We start from the raw sequence: 21,252 nt of genomic DNA, 5'->3' as shown, positions 1-21,252 counted from the left end.
GTCCTGTCATACTCTGTTGCCAAAGTGAGTCCATATAAGCAAAGTAAAATCTAAGGATAAAAAGAACTACCCCAATTATCACATCATTCTTTAAAAAAAAATAAAGAACTGTGTTCACCATGAAAATGAAAGTATTGTTAATAAAAGCAAGCCAATTTATAGATGCCTTTCATAGGAATTGCTGATTTCCCTGAATTGCTTTTCCCTTGACTAATAAATAATCGGAGATGAACATAACTTTAATATTAAGCAAAACATAATTCATAAAATAAATGTACCTATAAACATTTAAAACCTCATTCCACAGTCAAATAATAATTTTAAAGTTACTTGTATCACCTATGTTATTTTTGGGTAAAATTGCATTTAAAATTTTTATTGTATACTGTATAATTTTACACCTAGAGATGTAAAATTAGTTTTATAAAATTAGGATAGTTTGTTCTAGATTGCTGCTTTAGGGATCATCTTACCCTTTTTCCAAAGGAAGGTGACAAAGAAATTGCTACAAAAATGCAGGAGCTTGCCCTAAGTGAAGGTGCCTTACCTCGACACTTGCATACTGCGATGTTTACAATAAGCTCAGATCAGAGGATGCTTACAAATAGGTAGGTTAATTTAATTTGCTGTAAATTAACTTGCTGCTTAGAAAATGAATTCAGAGATTACAAAAAACTGAATAAGTGTTTGGATTATGCAGATGATTCATTTTCTTTTGATTCACCTAGTTCTCCTTTTCCTTCTCTTGTAGAAAGATTGTGCCCAGATGATTGTAGTCCCTGCCCCTGGATAACTTGGGAGGGAAATCAAACTGTTTGGATTTTTCCCTCAGTATCCTATTATGGCTCTATACTCATAGTCAAGGGACTAGAAAATGGAAAATAGTGCCCAGAAGCTTATGAATCTAGAACCACATGTCCAAGCCTTTTCTCTTTGTATTTCGTTCTGCCATCATGTCAATTTTTAAATACCTTTGGTCAGTTCAGTACTCTACTTTAAGAATAAAGAAAACATTGGGGCTTCTGGGTGGCTTAGTTGAGCATCTGACTTCTGCTGAGGTCATGATCTCACAGTTCGTGAATTCAAGCCTCGCATTGGCCTCTGTGCTGACAGCCCAGGGCCTGGAGCCTGTTTCAGGTTCTGAGTCTCTCTCTCTTTTTCTCTCTCTCCTTCTTCCTTTTTCTCTCTCTCAAAAATAAACATAAAATTTTTTTTTTACAGAATAAAGAAAACATTAATCAGCCTAACGTAGGACTGTCTATGTCTCTTGTAGTTAAACAGTTTCCCCTTTGGCAAATTCTTTTTTTATAATAATCATTCAAATATAAGGAAGCATGTAAACTTATTCATATATTCCAGGCAATGTGAATTCTATCCCTTTTAATCTCTATTATTCGTGATGTGTGACCCTTCATATAGCCCTAGCATACTATGGTTCATGACTCATTAAAAAAAAAAAAAAAGAAAGAAAGAAAGAAAAAAGGAATATCAAATGTTTTTAATCATGTTCTTTTTGACTTTTTAAATAATAGCATAAATTGCTCACTTAGGTTTACTTTGTTATGATACACTATATTTCCCTTTTTTGTCACCCATAACCAGTTACTGAATACCATGGTGTGCTGCCTTGCCAGTAGTTTTCTGCTGTTTGTATTATAAAAAGCTGTCTGCATCCCTCAACTGTAAATGTTAGCCCCAAAAGTAGTCTTTTATGTTGCCTGAGAGGACATAGAGATCTAAAAGAAAGATTATTTCCTTAGCATGCTGCCTTATTAGTCATACTAGATACCGTCTTTCATGAAAAGACACTATTTGATGTATCTTATTAAACCCTTATGTTAGATGTTTGCTTCTTGTTTTGTTCCTCTTTATTAATCAGTTACATTCTCTACTGTGATCAGTCACAGTATTGAAAAGCTGTCAGTTTATAATATAAATACTATTTTTCATTTGCATTGCTTTATCTTTTACAAATTGCTGTTATAAAATGTTACCCTGCTTATCCCTAATTAAAGCCTTCTTTAAAGAATCACTGATAATGATACCTACCCAATGCAAGTGAAGGAAAATATAACTTCAGTAGTAATTTCCAAGTAGGCACAGAAATTAACAGGTTTTTTTGGGGGGGGGGTATTTATTTGAGAGAGAGAAAGCATGAGCAGGGGAGGGGCAGAGAGAAAGGGAGAGAGAGAATCCCAAGCAGACTCTATGCTGTCAGCACAGAGCCCAGTATAGGGCTCAGTCCCACAAACCAGGAGATCATGGGTGACGTGAGCTGAAACAAAGAATCGGCCACTTAACTGACTGAGCCTTCCGGGTGCCCCCAAAACGAACATTTTAGTAGTGTTCATTTTCTTTGGTAACGTAACAAAGTACTGTTTGGAATTCTAAGCTTTTTTTCTTCTGGGAATGTAACCTGTATAAATACATATGTCTATAGGTTTGGTATTTCACTCACAGGTTTCATGGCAATTCTTGTAGTAGATGGCAGTTTGAATTCTTGTGGAAGCACAGAAGGGTCAACAATGATTAAAATACATTCTCTGCTTATGAGGAGCATAGCCTAGGAGACAGATGTTATCATGAGGGTTAAGATTAATAAATGACTAAGTCATAGATTCAACATGGATCTTAGATTTCCACTTTGAACCAAAATATGTTCTTACCTATAAAGTTGCATGAGTAGAGGCACCTGGGTGACTCAGTTGGTTAAGCATCTGACTTTGACTCAGGTCATTATCTCACAACTCGTGATTTTTTAGCCTCGTGTCGGCCTCTGTACTAACAGCTCAGAGCCTGGAGCCTGCTCTAGGTTCTGTCTCTGTGTCTCTCTGCCACTCCCTGACTTGGGCTCTGTGTCTGTCTCTCAAAAATTAATAAACATTAAAAAAATTAAAATGGCAAGAGTAGAATAATTTGTGCTAAGTGCTTTGTCCTCAAGACTCCAAAACTGAAAATATTTTTTATCCCTGACCTTGCCAAAAACGTTATATTTGAACAGTTATTGACTTTTGCTCATGTTCGAATTCCAAGGAATGCCAGAATGCTATATGATCACTATTTTGGGACTTATTATACAAACTAATCATATTATCCGGTCTAATTGCTTTATTTATTGTCCATGTCTTTAAATGAGGTAAGAATCTACTTCTTCATGTTTAGACCCATCAGAAATAAGTGAGTTTTTTAGGGAAGCATTTTGATTTGAAGAAAATTCTGAAACATTAGCAATATTTTGAATTACTATCTCAGTCACCTCTCCACACTGAAATACTAACTTTAAATATTAACATCAGAATGATATTTTTTTTGGCTGTAGCCATATTGCTTATATGATATTTTGTTCTCAAAAATTCCTTTCTGTTCTAGCTGAGATAAAGCAGCAAACCTTTCTCAACGTCTGCTTTTTTCAGACAGCTAAGTAGACATTTAGTGGGACTCTGGACAGCTGATAATGCAACTGCGACAAACTTGTTGAAACGCATTTTGGTAAGTCTGTTGAATGACCAGGAAGATTTATGCGTTCTTGCCCAATAAAATTTAATTAAGTTTATTTATACTCTTAAAGGGTTTTTTTTAGTTTTTTATTTAAAATATGTTTATTGGAGAAGCTACCACATAATAAATGCTAAACTCAATAGCTTAAATCATAGTATTAATTTATTTGGGGTTTGAAAACTAAATTTACTTTTGTGGGGTTGTTTTGGAAGTGGATTTTATGTTTTGATTCTGTTTGCTTTTAGCCGCCAGGTTTGCTGGCGTACTTGGACAGCTCAGATCCAGTTCCTGAGAAGGATGCTGATCGCATGCATGTTAGAGATAATGTGAAAATAGCAATGGTAAATATGATTGTCCTAAGTGTCTTTTCAGGTTGAAAAGAACACTTTTCTCTGAAACACAGTAACAGTTTTAGAGATAAACCATGAATTCGTGGTATTGAATAATAGTACTCTTTTTGTATCATTATTAACCACTTGGTTGAGGTAAAATTACATTCCATAACATTCACTTGTTGTAGGGATACAATACAGTAATTTTTTGTATGTTTATAGAGTTGTACCCTGTCACCGCAGTCTAATGTTGTGAATAGTAATAATCTTGTATGTTTTGTTTCCCTTCACTCAGCCTATTGCCACATTCAGGAATGGATTTTTTTTAAAGTTTCAAATGTATAATGTGATATTTTGCACATAATATGTGATTGATAAATGTTGTTGGTGAAAGGGGCCAACAGTGAAAAAATTAACTTAGGTAGGATTTTTTTCTTACAAAAGCTGATCTCTATTATTAAGGTTGGGTTATTTCTGAGAAAATTACTTAAACATCTTTCAAGATACACTGTTGTAATAATGTCTTGTATGTGTTCTTTTCCTTTTCACCCCATTTTTCTGTTTGCATCCATCTCCCATTCACATCTCACCACCCCTCACATAGGAATCATCTTGAAATTTAAGCAGAAAAGTTAAGATTTCTTGGACAAAAGTATAATTTATTGTAGAAATTTTCACTTTGTTTTTTCACTGAGCCCCCATAATCCAGTATGTATTTTATCATGTAAAACAAATCATGTGACTCAGCTTTACTTAGATTTTAAAACTAAATTTGCAAATAGGACTGTAATGAATTTTAACATTATTTTACAGGATCAGTATGGAAAATTTAACAAAGTTCCAGAATGGCAAAGATTAGCTGGAAAAGCTGCTAAGGAAGTTGAAAAGTTTGCCAAAGAAAAAGTAGATCTTGTGCTGATGCACTGGAGGGATAGAATGGGCATTGCGCAAAAAGAGGTAAAAATAAAATCTGTTTCCAAACTTCTAGCACTTCTGTATATCCCAGGCTTATTTTCATTGTTGCTGGTCACAGAGATGATAGTCCAGTTTTTCTGATTGAACGTACGAAGAATTGTCACCTAAATCTGATTCATATTTTTATGGAAGTTTTTCTTAATTCATAGTTTTATGAATCTGTGATTAGGTTTTTACTTAGGTATTTTAAACTAAATTAAATATAAAATTTCACTCAAGTTTTCTTCCATGATTTTCAATTTCCATACTTCTGTATTCATATGTATCTCTTTTTTTTCCTTTTTTGCATTTTACTTAATTTTTTGAGAGAGAGTGCACGTGCACTAGGGAGAGCATGTGCAATATGCAAGGGACAGAGAAAGAAAGAGAGAGAGAGAGAATCCAGGAGGGAGAGAGAAAGAAAGAAGCAGGGCTCATGTTCACCCAAAGGAGGGTTCAAGCTCACTCAGAAGTGGGGCTCGAACTCACAAACCATGAGATCATGACCTGAACCAGAGTCAGATGCTTAACGACTGAGCCACCCAGTACCCCTCTGAATTTTATTTTATAGTTATGAATATAAAGGTGCTCCTTTTGTTTAGCATTTTTGTTCAGAGCTAGCCAGGCAAGTGTTTGGGTAATAAATTTGACATTTTTAAATGAAATTTACTGTGTGTACTTCAATTTCAATATTAGCTCCTTAAATGAAGGTCAGATCAAAAACTTTTTTAGTTTTCTTCAACATGTAGTATAATCAGTAGAACCTAATTCAGTGAGGCACATTCTTCTCTCTAGGATTTAATGTGCAGTGGTTAAGTCAACTGTAAAAGTTAACTTAATCTCACAGTATTTGTTAACCACACTTAGATTCTTTCCCTTTTAACCATCTCTACACTAAAGGTAGCTATTTCGTTATACAAAGAAAATACTATAAATATCTTACTAACCAGGTTTCTTATGAATTTCCAGAACACCTAAACATAAGGCATCAGGTGCAACAGGGTGTCTGTGAGAAAATGAGACCAAAATTCAGTTCTTTAGAACTTGAGCATAAATGGGTTCATGCTGATTTGTACAAGTGACATATGCAATATAAAGAATCACTAGACAGGTTTTCTAAATGGCTAGGATAGTGAAAATACTGAAGGTTGAACTGTTTAACCTACATCTGAGCCTAGTTTTACTTTTTTGTTTGTTTGTTTATTCATTTATTTTGGGGATGGGAGGAGACACTGTGGAAAGGACAGAGAGAGAGGGAGAGCGAATCTCAAGCACAGTGTCAGTGCAAGAGCCCTCTGCAGGGCTCAGACTCCACAAACTGTGAAGTCATGACCTGTGCTGAAATCAGGAATCAGATGCTTAACCGAATGAGCCAACCAGGTGCCCCTAGTTTTATCATTTATTAACCCAAAACATAAGTTATGGGTTTTCAGAACATTATTTTCCTCTTTCATAAAATCAGAACAATAGTATCTCCCTTCTCTGTTCTATATGGTTGCTTTGCTTTTTTATTATACCTAAGTAATAATAGAAACACTGTATACATATCTGGTCATGATACTATTGCTGTATAACATTTGGATAGTCAAATGTCTATAAAGACGATATGAATGATTTTCAGGTAATAAAAATTATGACCTCCTGACTTAAGGTAGTTAAGCCCATTTGTAAAAATAATAGTTTTTCAAGCTATTGGATATAATTACCTAACTGAAAAGAAGTTTTTGGCATCACCTTTCATACGTAACATTTATCCAACATAAGTTTGAACACAAAGCTATTTTAGCTATAAATATGGATAGCATTTGTTGTTTAAAGAGAACAATTCAGAGGAAAAAATATATTTTTTAATATCAATGATGTTTTATTGGTCTGTTGGTTTCATTTATGTGTATTATCTGAAATGTTGAGCAAATAGTGATGCCCAGTATATATGCTCGTCAAGAAACTGTTTTGGTAGCAAATGGATTATTTTTGTCATGGTACTATTTTTACATTAATTTCCTTAGAAAACTGAATAATCTTTGTGACTATTTTCTTTATAGAAATATTAACACCCAAATGTGGAATGATCATGTGCTTTAGTCCGAAAATTAACCATTGTTAAGATTAACTGGCTAGCCTTGAAATGAACTGCATTTCTTATGTAATCAGAATGTTTATTAAGTCAATTTCATTTTAGCTAATGTTCTGTGTCCAATTAATAATAACCTTTGGCTAATGTGTAAAGTTTCCTTTTTTTGTTTTTTATTTTTACTTGAGGAATTTGTTTAGCTAGATAAGGGTTTTAACCTAAGTTTCTGTGTCTGTGAACTCTGTTTATGGAGAGCTGGTTGCACTTTTTATGTATGGCATTTATATCTTTACCACTCTAGACCCTCAGGTTTTTGTCCTGAGGGCAGGGGAAGTTTATCATTCAAATTAATGATTCATCATTAATTTGTCATTCAAACTAAAATTTTGAATTTTTATTGCTTTATTCAAGTCACCTTATATTAGTTTTCATGAGCGTACACAGAATTACAAATTTGTAGGAGACATTTCTTTACATAACCAATAGATTTTATATATCAAACAGCATTTACTTTTTAAGATTTATTGCTCACGTAGCCTTTATTCTTTCTATGTCATCTGGTCTGTTTATTTTAGATAATTTGCTACTTTAATGAAGTCACTTTTGTGTTTTAATTTGTATTACTTTCTACTTTTTAGTTCTGTCACATTAGGGATTAGAATTTTAATGTCTGGCATATCTACAGGTTTTACTTAGAGCAGAGACACCTAACTGCCATCCTGTGTACAGACTTGATAAAATCTTTGAAATCTTATCCTCTGGTTAGAAATTTACATGTGTTTCCTTCTCTGGAATAGGAGGCCATAGCTTTCTTTGAATTCTTAAATGGGTTTATGGCTGCCTAAAATCTGAGTCATAGACATAGAGAAGGAGATGTCTTAAGGTGAAGATGATTTGTAGTGGTGATACCCTCATGGAATTTGTATGATAGATATAGCTTAGCACATATAGGCTCACTCTCTTTTATTTTCTTTAAAATTTTATTTTTTCCCTTTTACAATTAAATTCAGGACAGAAACAATATGGTGAGTTTAAGTCCCTGCTACATGTGTGAAATGCATTAAACTGCCTGGCATGTGGAATTGTCTTTGAGATTCTTTGTCTAATAAAGTAAATTCAAGTCTCACCTCACATGTGTCTGAATGTAGATTCTTATTTCTTGTTCATTAGCTATTTCAATTTATACTTGCGCATTATGGCTTTGGTGGCAGTTCAATAACCTGTACTCTTTTGCATTTATTGTTTTCCCATGACTTGTGTATTAACTGCATGTAAATGTTGAAAACAAGTCACTGTTTTTTGGCTCTTATAAATTTTATCAGTCATCACTGTAAACTGTAACAATTTGGTGTTGGAACAACTTTAGGCTACAATGGAAAATATTTCAACAACACTGTAGAAATATCTACTAGCACAGTAATATGTTGTGAAATAATCTAATATTTTACATTTATATTTTATAGATTTTGCTTCATTAACTTGTTTCTGCCAAAATTTGATGTAGAAATGTTTCTCCTCACTTATAAAGTGATGATTTTCTGACTGAGCCTATTTGGTAGCCCCAGATTGAGCACTATGAAGTTGTTTTTTTTTTTTTCCTTCCCAGAATATAAATCAAAAGCCAGTGGTTCTTCGAAAGAGAAGACAAAGAATAAAAATAGAAGCAAATTGGGATCTCTTTTATTACAGGTGACCTTAAACTCTCTTCCAACAGATAAAATTTGGCATTGTCATTAGAGGAATCATGATAGATTTTTCTTGCCTGAAACTAGTACTTTATGCTACGGGTACTTTTACACCATGAAGGTCAAAAACTGTAACTGTTAAGACTGGTATGATCAATGATGCTTCCATAAAATTAATGTCTTTTATAGAGTGTTGGTCGTCTGAGGAGCTAAAGTACTTTTAAATTTTTTTAAGGCTTTGATATGATTAGTTTAAGAATTACAACCTTTAAGTCTTACTACAAATGGATTCTTAAAAGAGCTAGATGGATGAAAAACATAAGGAGACTTGAGGTAAATGGGTATCCAGTTTAGATGGCCTTTTATACTTGTCCAGCCTTTCTGATCTGTTTACCCCTTCTCTCCATCTGCTTCTGCCTCCTGCCCCTCCACCCCAAACATACACAGATACATACACATAGAAAGGCTTTGAAACATTGTGGGGATTTGCTAAACTTTTGGGGATAATGTACAGTACTTATTCTGGAAGCCAACATTTTAATTATACCTTGGCTAATAAAGGAAAATACTGCTTTGCTTTGGAAACTTCCCATAGTAGTTCTAAAGCATGTAGTGTAGATCCATATATAGTATGGCCTTAAGAATATTGGTTTTCTTCCTCAGGAATTCTTGGATTATGTGTCTTCCCTAGACCTGTCTTGGAACTCTGACATCAGACTTTCTAAGAGGGCTGTAGAATGAAAGCCAAAGAATATGATGCCCATCTACTTCCAATTCAGACCTGGGTCCAAATGTGTCACAATAGTTAAATTACTCCAGGAACAAAAGGAAGATACTTTACAAATATCAATCAGTGTTTGGCAGTTTACCCATATTCTTTCTTAGTTTGTAACATTCTTACCTAGAATGTTGCTCATCCTACGTACTTCATACTCCATAGTTCAGAAATTCATATCCCCAATTTGAAATTTAATTTCTTATTATAATTATTTCCCGACTGGAATTTATACCTCTAATAATTATATCAGTTCCTTGGTTTGAAATCCACACAGATTTTTTTTTTTTATGGTTTGGGTTCATTTTTTTTCCCCTTTAGCATTTTATTATGAAAACTTTAAAATATACAGAAAAGGTCAAAGAATTTTACAGTGTATACCTATTACCTGTCACCAAGATTCTACCATTTACATTGTACTGTACTCGACAGAGATTTTATTTTCTTCATTTGCACTTGTTGGAGTTTATTAATTCCACTGCTTTCTTATTATAAAATGTAGTAAAGGATATTTACAGATTTTTAAAAAGTATTTATTGCTTCCTACTATTTTTTGATTCTATGCATAGGTTTGCTCAGGATCATGCCAAGTCAAACCTAATTTGGAATTTCAAAACACGAGAAGAACTGAGAGATAGTCTTGAATCTGAAATGAGAGCATTTAATATTGATAGAGAGCTTGGTAGTGCTAATGTGATCTCCTGGAACCACCATGAATTTGAGGTAGAGTTTAATTTTTGTAATATTAATTTTTTCTCTTTTAAAACATTTTTGGAGGCTTTTTTTAAAGATTTGTGGTTATGTGACATATTTTTACCTTTTCCTCTTAGTTTAATGGAGAAAATATTAGAAAACTTTAACATTTACCTGAGATAAAAAATTTAGAATTAGTTAAGTAACTCAGCTTTGTATCTGAGAACTACGTAGGTGTGTTGATGAATTTGTTCCTGTGCTTTCCAGATCTGTTCTTTGCTTGGGGTTTTTTTTTCTCTTTAGATTTTTATTTTCCCTTCATTAAAACATAGTCTGTTCTCCCTTTTCCCTTTTATCTGTACCTTGTTCAATTCATTTTTTGTGGTAGTTTTATTGTGAATGTGGTCATTTTTCCATTAAAACATTGATGTGAAGAACAACAAAACAGGATCAAGAAACATGTTTAAAAAAACATGTTGGTAGGAGATAATCTTGTGTATGTGTGTGTGTGTCATATAATGTAAACTCTCATGATAGCTGTAAATTTGAACATACTCATGACCCTGCAGGCTTTATCTTGAATCCAACTGCATTTCCAAAATAAAGCAATGTGATTGTGCTCATTCCCTCCTTCTTGAAAAGCTTCCTTTACTTTGGTTTTGGACTCTAGATTCTCCTGGATTTTCGCCCCCTTCACTGTGCATTGTTCATTTTTCTTTTTTCCACAACTTCTAAATTGGCCCAGAGGACCAGTTCCTAGACCTCTTATTTATATTCATTGCCTCAGCGATCTTCGCCATTCTCATGGCTTTCGATACTCTTTATTTGCTGGTGGCTTCCAGATTTTTATCTCAGATTTTCTTCCCTTGACCTCATACTTTTATCTTATAATTGGATATCCAATAAGCGTCTAGAGTGTTAGCTCTAAAACCTTGCTCTTACTCTTCCCCCAAGTCTACTTCTCTTATAGTCTTTTTGATCTTAGATAATGACTTCTCCTTATTTTCTAGTCAAAACCCTTTACGTCATCATTTCTCTTATACCCCAAATGTAATTTATCAGCAGATCCTATTCAGTGCACCTTCAGAATTTATCCAGAGCCCAATCATCTTCTCTCTCTTTGGGATTATAGTAGTATATCTGCTTCCACTCTTGCCTCCCTTTAATCTGTTATCAGGACAGCACAGCAGCATTATGATCTTGTTAAAATGTAAGTAGATCATGTCTCTTCTGTGCTCAGACCCCTCTGGTGCTTTTGTCACTGTCACTTCCCTTCTTTTTCAAAAACCTGGGTCCTTGAAAGGACCTGACAAGATCTGTGTACTCCCTAACCCCAAGTATTGTTTCTTTGTTCTCATGTTCTCCTACTCACCCTTTCACTTTTGCTCTAGCAACACGGACTTCCCTGGAAACACCAAATTTGTGTTCTTGACTCAAGGTCTTTCTACTTGCTGTTCCCTCTTAACTAAAATGTTATTTTTCCTGGATAGCCTCATAACTTGTTTTCTCCTTCAGCTCTTTTCCTGAATTTCATCATCTGAATAGGCCGTACCTGGCCAGTCTATTTAAAAATGCAGCCCTCTTTGTACATGGATATACCACACCACCACCACAAGCACACACACTCTCTCCCTTTTCCCTGCTTTATTTCACCACAGTAATGTCACCCAACTGTTAAATATTTAAATAATGTGTATTTATCTTGAGAGAGAGCGTATGTGTATGCACATGAGAGGGGCAGAGAGAGGAGAGAGAGAATTCCAAGCAGGCTCTGGCACAATCAGCAAGCCTGACAGAGAACTCAACCTCACAAACCATGGGATCCTGACCTGACAAAACCAAGAGTTGGACGCTTAACTGACTGAACTACCCGGGTGCCCTCATATTTTAGTTTTTTGTTTGTTTATTGCTATATCACTGGTGACTGGAACAGTGCATGGCATGTACAGTATATGCTTAATACATAGAAGTTGAATGAGTTTGAATGCTCAGAATGGGTATCTATCTCTATTTTATAAAATTTATATTTTTAGAAATCAGTTACTTTAGGCTTTGGGAAAAGAATTTAATCTGGTCAAGGAATTCCTTTTTATAATTGCTTGCAAATTCTTTAGACAAACAGCCTGAGTACAAGGGTCATGGTGCTGCCTTAGCTCCTGGTCATGGACTCCTCCTTCATGTATCACCTCTTTTGTAATCTGGGGAAATTGGCATACAGAGAATGAATGAATAAACAAATAAAAATACACAATGAAGGGGGTCTGGGTGGCTCAGTCACTTGACTGTATGGCTCTTGATCTCAGCTTAGGTTATGATTCCAGGGTCATAGGATCAAGCCACACATTGGGCTCTGTGCTGAGCCTGGACCCTGCTTGAGATTCTCTCCCCTCTGCCCATCTCCCCTGCTCATTCATTCATATTCATATTTTCTCTCTCTCTGTCAAACAAAACAAAAATATACACCATAAATGTAGTTGATGTGTTGGGAGATGAGGGAATGCCTGAGGTAGCTTGTATAAATTGCACAAACCATGTGTGGTGTTGGATCAATTACTCTGTAGTTGGTCATGGCAAAATGAGAAAGGGGATGAAGCAGATTATCCATTAACCGTGTTTTGAGTCTTCCTTCCCTTAAACCTCATTAATACCATGTAGTCCTGTGAAAGTTTTTATCAGCAAGTTTTCATAAAATTGGTATATAATTCCCACTCCTTAACATTTAACTAAAATAGGTCATATTTATTAATAATGAATTACCAGATATTTTAAGAAAGGACTTTTTTTTGTTAAAGGTGATCCTAAGAAAAACGCTCTGACAGAATTTGAGAAGTGATTATGTGGAAACGGTCAAAAACTTCCTATAAACTAAAATAATCTAACTTTCATTTATTAATAAAGGTTAAATATGAGTGCCTGGCAGAGGAAATCAAAATAGGAGACTATTACCTGAGATTACTGTTGGAGGAAGATGAGAATGAAGAAAGTGGATCAATTAAGAGATCGTAAGCTAACTCCTCCTATCTTGCATTTGTTTTCACTATTAAATTCATGGCTAATTCTATTGTGAACTTTTTTTTAAATTTAGGTATGAGTTTTTCAATGAGCTCTATCATCGTTTCCTGCTCACCCCAAAAGTAAACATGAAGTGTTTATGTTTACAAGCCCTTGCTATTGTTTATGGCAGATGTCATGAAGAAATAGGACCCTTTACAGATACGAGATATATCGTTGGAATGTTAGAAAGGGTAAGGATATCATTTAAGAAAAACTACTTGATAGTTCATTTGAGGTACTTGTTACATTTTCAAACCAAATGTAAATTCTGTTTGATTGCATTGTTACCATAAATTTCTGTGTGCGTTTTTGTGTAAGTTACATAATACTCAATTGAATATGAGTTAGATGAATAGGAAAATGACTGATGGGTTAGTGTTTGTCCATGTCAGTTTATTTTTTTCAGTTGCTGCTTTTGAACGACTTTAGCTACCGGTTTGCCAATCTTTAATTTATAGTATGGGTGAGCTGGACAGGTGTGTAAAAGAAATAGTGACTCTTAGATTTGTATGTATATTTGGTTTTCCATTTTGGAAAAAATCTTAAATGATGCTAGTGTACTAAATTTCAAAGTGTGAAGCTAGTAAAACTTTTTAGGGGCACCTAGGTGGCTCAGTTGGTTAAGCAGCTGACTTTGGCTCTGGTCATGATCTCACAGTTTGTAGGTTCAAGCCCCCATATCAGACTCTGTGCTGACAGCTTAGAGCCTGGAGCCTGCTTCCAATTCTGTGTGTCTCTCTCTGCTCCTCCCTCACTCCTGCTTTGTCTCTCTCTCTCTCTCTCTCTCTCTCTGCTCTTCCCCCACTCGTGCTTTGTCTCTCTCTCAAGATAAAATAAATACTAAAAAAAAAAAAGATAGTGAAACTTTTTAGAACTACAATGATAACCAAAAAAGGGAAACTTGAGTTAGCACATTTTAGAAAGTTTGTCATTTAACACTTGAACTTGGCTTGGGGAAAGAACATACTGATCCACTGACCTAGTGCAGCTCAAATTTGAGTGTTATCTACTTATTGCAGTGTGTACACTTGGTTCTTTCATTTGTGCTTCTATTTCTCTTACATTTAAACATTTAAATTTCAGTAAACTGAAATTTTACCAATTTTTATTTAAAAAATTTAAAATGTTTATTCGTTTTTTGAGAGTGAGTGAGAGAGAGAGTGAGCATGAGAGGGGGAGGGGCAGAGAGAGACGGAGGCACAGAATCTGAAACAGGCTCCAGGCTCCAAACCATAAGCACAGAGCCCGACATGGGGCTTGAACCCACGAACTGTGAAATCATGACCTGATGTTTAGCCACCCAGGCACCCCTATTTCACCAATTTTTAAATAGCTGTTAAAATCAGTACTTGTTATAATTACCTTAAGTATCAGTCATGCTTTGCACATTAAGAAATTGATTCTGGATAAAGTCACAAAACATACCTAGGAAATAACCATTGCCAGATGAAAATCCTTCTTTGCCATTATACCAGATTGTACTATTCAATTACAATTCACTGTTATTCCAAATACCTGAGTATTTGTGGGATAGCATTTGTACTTTTTAGGCAGATACATTTTTCCTTCTTGTCTTGTGTTCACCATGATGTGATTTATGTGAAATATCATTAATCATTCTTTAGAATATTAGTTGAGAAGTATCATTTGGGCCAATTCTTTTATTTCCATTTTATATACATTCTTAAAGCTATATATTAATCTGTTTTTGACTTTTAAAATATATGCCTTTCTAGGGAAATTGAATAACTTGTATAAAATTGCAGAGAATGCAAGACATTGATGAATTAAAATAATTGACAGTCTTCTCTCATTTTCTTGATGTTTAAAAGAATTTTATTTTGAGGCACCTGGGTTGCTCAGTTAGTTAAGCCTCTTACTCTTGATCTCAGCTTAGGTCTAAATCTTAGGGTCATGATTTAAAGCCGTGCATTTGGCTCTATGCTGGGTGTGGAACCTACTTAAAAAAAAGATTGACACTATTTCTTATTGGCTGTTGATTTTGTTTGGTAATGATAATATCTTAATTTGTGTTTCACTTCTGATTAAATTCTCATTTATTTCATTAGTGCACAGATAAACTTGAACGAGATCGGTTGATCCTCTTCCTTAACAAGTTGATCCTTAATAAGGTGCAGTATTTTTGCTTATGTACATAATTATTTTCAAATAAATCACATGAGTATCAAACAGATATATTATTACAGTTTCAGTTTTTATCCAAACATGGTTCTTTTCTTATTTTCTCCTTTTAGATGAGAAACCTGTGTGCTCTCAACATCTGTAGTGAAGTATTTTTGTCAGATATTCTCTGTACATTCTGTCCTACAGTAACAGATACTAAATAAATAAGACTAACTTCTGAATGAAGAATAATGAGGGATGAAATTGGTAGCTGATTTTTCTTTAGGGACTCTTTTGGATTGGACTTAAAGTAAAACAAATGTTTGACATAAAATGGAAAGTTTCTAATTTATTCAGTGTACATTTTGGTCATAAAAGGTAATTTGAAGACATAAACTGAAGAGTCACCTTAGCTCTTCATCTTTTCTTTTTAAGACATTTTAATAGGTTCATGCTGTTTCCAACAAGAATTCTTGGTTGTAAACACAGCATCAATTCATAATTATATGGTGTTGCAATGAAATTGGAGTAGCTCTTTTCTTATTTATATTCTTAGTTTTATTCTCCCCTGTAGAAAATTATGCCCATGTTTTAAAATGAAGTATAATTAATAAATCTTAAAATTTAAATTATAATCTCTTCCTAACTTCTAAGAAATTACCAGTTTTGCCTTAAGTTACAAAAACAAACTGGAACATTAAAAAGTTTAATATACCAGATTTTTTTTCTGATTACAGAATAATTTGTTTATTAATAGAATAACCTAGGAAAATGCAGGATAATTGGAGAATCAGAGTTTATTGTGGGTGTTATTCCTGCTGGGCTTTGTTTATTTTTATTTTGTTTTAATTTGCTCAGAATATATTTAAGTAAAAATTCTTTATGCGATCTGTTGGCCCTTTTCACATTTATCTAAATTCATGTTCTTTGAATACTAAGTAATACCAATTGTAGGTCAGTTTTTCCAACGAGATTGTAAATATTTTCTTCTTTGAGAATCTTGTAGGTGGTAGTACCTATTGGGAAGAAAGATTTTCTATTATGTAACAGTGTTTCTGTCTTCCAGAGAAATGTTAAGGATCTCATGGATTCCAATGGAATTAGAATCCTTGTGGACTTGCTTACCCTTGCACATCTTCATGTAAGCCGAGCTACAGTACCACTGCAAGTATGTATACTTATCTAGATTTTACAAATGTAAGTCTTTGAGTACAATTTAGGATCAAAAGAACCATAAAAACTTGACATGAAAACATGTCAGTGTATATGGCCATGAGTATAGCGAATAATTAAGACAGCCAATAATTATGATGGAACTAATACCTGAGAGATTAGGTCACACACAAAGAGTGAAAATAACCATAAGAACAATCTAAAATGGTCAGTGTTGATCCAGTTTTATTTTTCTTGTGTCTCTTTTGTCTTTTAAAGTAACAGTGTCTCTAATGTGGTTTATTTTGAGTCAATGTGATCTTTAAGATTTAAACTGACTTTTCAGTTATGTAACTGCCACCTTTAGCGTTGAAAGCCACTGAGAGTATACTTCGCCTTTAGGAATCTGGAGGCCTTATTGAAACCAACCTGTAAGAAGATAGAGCTGCAGGTCTCTGCTAAAAGGCCTTTTCTGATGCCTAACTTGTACAAGAGATCTATACCTAGCTCAGTGGTGATTTTTGTGGTGGTTTGTTTTTGTTTAATCTGGTTTGAGGTATTCTGTCTGTTTTTGGCTGAATTGTATACATAAGTGCTATTTGAATATTTAGAATATGGCATTTTCTATTATCAGGGATAAATAATAGTAATGGTAATTCTATTACAGCATTACAGTATACCAGGTACGATTCTTGTATAAATTCCATGACAGCCCTCCCAGGTTACAGATGAGGAAATTGTGGGACCGAGAAGCCCAGTGTATTGTCCAAAGTCATGCAGTAAGGAACAGAGCCAGAGTTAGAACCCAGAAGTCTGTGCTCTTAACCACTTTGCTGTGCCTCTCTATATGAATCAGACCAAAAGCTAATAGTTAGGGTAGTTAAAACCTTGTTTTAATAAAATATACTACTACATAAAAATTTTAGGTTCTCATAAGCATTGACATATAAAATTATAAGAAGTATCTGTAGTGAGGGTAGTAGATTGAAAGTAAGTGTTAAGTAGTATTACAAATTTTGTATTTTAAATCTTTGATCTCGGATGCTTATTGAAACTTTTAGTTGAAATGATTTTTTCCCCTCCAAAGATTTAAGTATTTTCAGCATTGTGGTTTAAGGTTAATGTGTTTATTTATATAGTTATTTGTAGTATTCTTTGCTACTAAAATGTTCCCGTACTAAAAATTTATTAATGACCATAGGGAGCGTAGATGTCCTTGAATTTAATAATTTTGATTGCCCAGTGAATTTAGGAAACCACTAATTTCAAATGCATATTAATAAGGAAATAGCTTTGTTCAATTACTAGGTCAGACATCTTATCCTTAACTGTTAAAAATAAGGTCATGTGAAAGGTGATTTTTTAAAGGAATGTAAACCCCTGAAATTAGTAGTTACTTTTTATGATATCTGCCCCCTTAGATTTCTGCCTTGGAAAGTAACTACATGTTTTTTAAACTTAGAGCAATGTAATTGAAGCTGCTCCAGATATGAAAAGAGAGAGTGAAAAGGAATGGTACTTCGGCAATGCAGACAAAGAGAGGAGTGGCCCGTATGGATTTCATGAGGTTTGTGCCTTAAAAGAGCTTTTGTGATGGTCTTAGTCTTTCTTATGCCCTCCTGCTTGGCAAACATATTTTAGCCTATGATTTGGCTAAAATCCAAAGGCTCTGCCATTCAGTTTATGCATGAAGGATGAGATGGCTTACTTACAGTTCTGAAGAACCACACATACACATATACACAGACACGCACACACAGTTGTGTCTTAAAACCTTACTGTTGATGAGCCATTGTTAAGGAGGTAGCATTCAGATTTTTAATGAATTTTAGAATAATAGTAGCAATTGCTACCCTAATATTATGATAAGGTTTTATAATCTCATAGGTATTAACAAGCTTCTCAAACTATAACACTTCTATTATGTTATGAACAGGTGAACTTTAATATGCAGTCTGAAATTTATTGAAAGTTATCTGTGCAATCCAGGGATAATTTCCATCTTAACATCTGCTGATACTTGATCTTGCCCTCCCAAACTCAGTTGGAATTTAGCCAAACATAGTTAAGCCTTTAGCTTGTTTATATCTTGGTCATTTTACCATCTTCCTACTGTTTTCATTCTTTCCAGTGTTCTTTATGTTCTGCAGGTTGGCCAACTAAATGGTAATTTTTTTATATTAGTAACCTAATTCAGGTTCCTGAAGGCTTATCAACAAAAGTTTGTTCTGTTTTTTGATTGTGAACTTGTATGTAAATTAACACAGCTTACATATTAACAGGGAATAGGAAACTTTAGCAAACCTCATTTTGCTTCATTCATGTTTGTAAAAACAGTGCCTTCCATTCATTTAGATGCAAGAATTGTGGACCAAGGGAATGTTAAATGCGAAAACCAGATGCTGGGCTCAAGGCATGGATGGATGGCGACCACTTCAGGCAATACCTCAGCTTAAGTGGTGTCTGTTAGCCAGTGGACAGGCTGTACTAAATGAAACTGACCTTGCTACCCTTATATTGAACATGTTGATCACAATGTGTGGATATTTTCCAAGCAGGTAAAATGTAATTGAACATTTCCATGGTTAAGAGGGACTCAGAAGTACCTTATTCTCTCTGTCTGTATGGGTGCTTCCTCAGTAACAGTATGGGATTAGTCTGGTGAACAAAGATTTGTGACCTTGAGGGAATGCTGCTTTGAGTTTTGGAGGCTTTGAAACATAAAAAGAAATAACTTGTAAATTATATTGATAAAGTAGCTAGACAGTAACTTTCTCTGGGAGACTTCAGATAATGTTACCAAATTGAAGCTTCCTAGTTACACATTTTGGCAACAGTAACAGTTGTCACATTCATAGGAAGCAGGCATGAACATTTGAAATATATACACTGCAGTCCTAGACAATGGCGGGTGCCACCAGCTCCTCTTCTGTCAGGTTAGCCATTCCTGGTGTAGAACTTGGTCTACGCCCACATCTTGCCCCAGGTCTTGTTCCACTTGATCAGTGGAGGTGAGAGTTTGTTATACAATGATCATTATAACCGTTGCAGGGAACTTTTTAATCTTTATGAAATATTTGCATATGCATCATTTCATTTATTACTATCCTAAAGATATTTTGTGATGGAAGTTACTGAGGAACCCTCAATTTTATAACACTTGAAACTTTCATGGTTCCAGTTCTGTTTAAAATTCAGATTACACTTTAAAGCATACAATTAGCATTTCGGAAAAAAATGTAGCGTTAAAATTAAAGCTATCTGTGGAAAATACTGAGAGTAGCTAAGGTTTAAATTTATGTAGAAACGTTTGATACGCCCTTTGGGGGGAAATATCCTCTGACAGTGTGTTGGACAACACCAAGTTTAATCAATTAAATAATAAATAAGAGTCTTTGGCTCTTCTAGGGTACTGTTTTTCAAGGAAATCTTATGGAAGGAAATGAAGTCATATTAAGCAGCCAAATAGATTTAATCCAAAATACCTAATCATGTTCCCAGCTGTATGAGAGCTTAGTCTTCATTAACAAAAAAGTAAGGTAACATGCTTCATGCCTAGTAGAATGTCACATGCTCTGCATATACAAATTTTAATAGATATATTAAATGCCGACCCTAGAAAATATCTTCTAGGGATCAAGATAATGCCATCATTCGGCCTCTACCCAGAGTGAAAAGACTGCTGTCAGATAGCGCTTGCCTTCCGCATATCATTCAGGTGAGTTACCTGTATGTTACCAAATTTGGAACAGTTTTTTAAGAATCATTCTCTGTTATTCAATTTTATTATGAACCCTATTCTTGTTTTTATTGTAGTCTATTCCATTTCCAAAAAGCCTGAATTTTGATTTACATTTATTTTACTTGTAATTGAGTTGATACTCTGAATATACTGTGGAAGATTGTGGTATCCAAGAGCCCTTGAAGTTAGGACTTCTGGGAAGCACACTAGTGGGCCATGGAAATGGACATGTAGTGGACTCTGTCTCACATGTGGTGGGCCGTGTCTCAAGAAATAATCACAGCTGTCTTGCCAGTTTGCCTCAGTGTTTGGACTCTTTCAGAATGTTTTCATGGACAACGGCTGATCCAATAAATTCAGTTGGAATTATGTAGGATATACTGAAGTATCTTCTTTTTTTCCCCCCTCATTTATTCTGCTCTTCTGGAGTAAGCTCTCTCCAGATTAGCATTAAATCCAAATAAGTCAGGTCCCAGAGACTTCAGGTCACTGCTTCCCTCCTGTCTATTGAGTGTCCTATTGTTAAATCTCATTTTTTATATTAACAACAAATGATGTAAGTATATGCCAGTAACTTTGCTATTTGTACATGTCAATTAAACACTGATGTGAAATGGGAAAGGAGAATTACTTGTTTGTATATTTTTACATGGATAGGTAAGTAAGTGCCTGTGCAAGTCACTGATAGTGAAAAAGAGTTCTGAAATATGACAGTGACCGTACCCTATTGCCTCCCTATTCCCCACCGCCCCTCCCCCATCCCACGCTAACTTCTGTTACTTAAGCATGTCAGCATTGCAAAATTTGTATGCTCTTCTGTTGTGGACCATTCTGTTTCGGTGCTTAAATGGAAGAACACTGCAATTCTTTCTTGTAACTCACCGTCCACCCCAGCCTAGAGGCCTGTGTGGCTGCTTCTGTGAGGTAGAACAAGGAGAAGGATTTGTCTTCTCTTCTGGACATGTAGATAAAGGCCTAGAAAATCTACCTCTCCCAAGCATTTTCTCAAGATTCAGGAAACTGAAAAGAAAGAAGTAAATGCAAACACTGTTGAATTTCAGGCCAGGAAAGAATGACTGAAAAAAAAAAAAGAGATGTGGTTGGCATAACATGAAGCTTTGGAGGGGAAGAGTCCATTTAAATTAAAAATTTCTAGTACTGTCTGAACA

The 21,252-nt window shown here is 34.7% G+C and overlaps 1 protein-coding gene across 3 annotated transcripts in view; it reads left to right on the top strand.

Annotated features, from left to right (window-relative positions):
• The window catches only part of DNAJC13 (DnaJ heat shock protein family (Hsp40) member C13), a 116,764-nt gene that overhangs the window by 50,500 nt on the left and 45,012 nt on the right, over positions 1–21,252 (top strand). The window contains exons 17-30 of one of the 3 annotated variants that reach the window (XM_029940284.1): positions 487–608; positions 3,414–3,489; positions 3,744–3,839; positions 4,644–4,787; positions 7,869–7,883; positions 8,465–8,547; positions 9,888–10,041; positions 12,910–13,013; positions 13,097–13,256; positions 15,135–15,197; positions 16,256–16,357; positions 17,804–17,908; positions 18,697–18,899; positions 19,975–20,059. In XM_029940284.1, coding sequence (XP_029796144.1) covers positions 487–608; positions 3,414–3,489; positions 3,744–3,839; positions 4,644–4,787; positions 7,869–7,883; positions 8,465–8,547; positions 9,888–10,041; positions 12,910–13,013; positions 13,097–13,256; positions 15,135–15,197; positions 16,256–16,357; positions 17,804–17,908; positions 18,697–18,899; positions 19,975–20,059 — 1,512 coding nt within the window. The remainder of the gene's footprint in view (positions 1–486; positions 609–3,413; positions 3,490–3,743; positions 3,840–4,643; positions 4,788–7,868; positions 7,884–8,464; positions 8,548–9,887; positions 10,042–12,909; positions 13,014–13,096; positions 13,257–15,134; positions 15,198–16,255; positions 16,358–17,803; positions 17,909–18,696; positions 18,900–19,974; positions 20,060–21,252) is intronic. The other 2 variants (XM_029940285.1, XM_029940286.1) reach the window with 2 other exon arrangements.

This window comes from Suricata suricatta, chromosome 5 (genome assembly GCF_006229205.1).
Source record: "Suricata suricatta isolate VVHF042 chromosome 5, meerkat_22Aug2017_6uvM2_HiC, whole genome shotgun sequence".
NCBI classification, from domain to species: domain Eukaryota; kingdom Metazoa; phylum Chordata; class Mammalia; order Carnivora; family Herpestidae; genus Suricata; species Suricata suricatta.
This window is presented reverse-complemented; position numbering and strand designations above follow the sequence as displayed.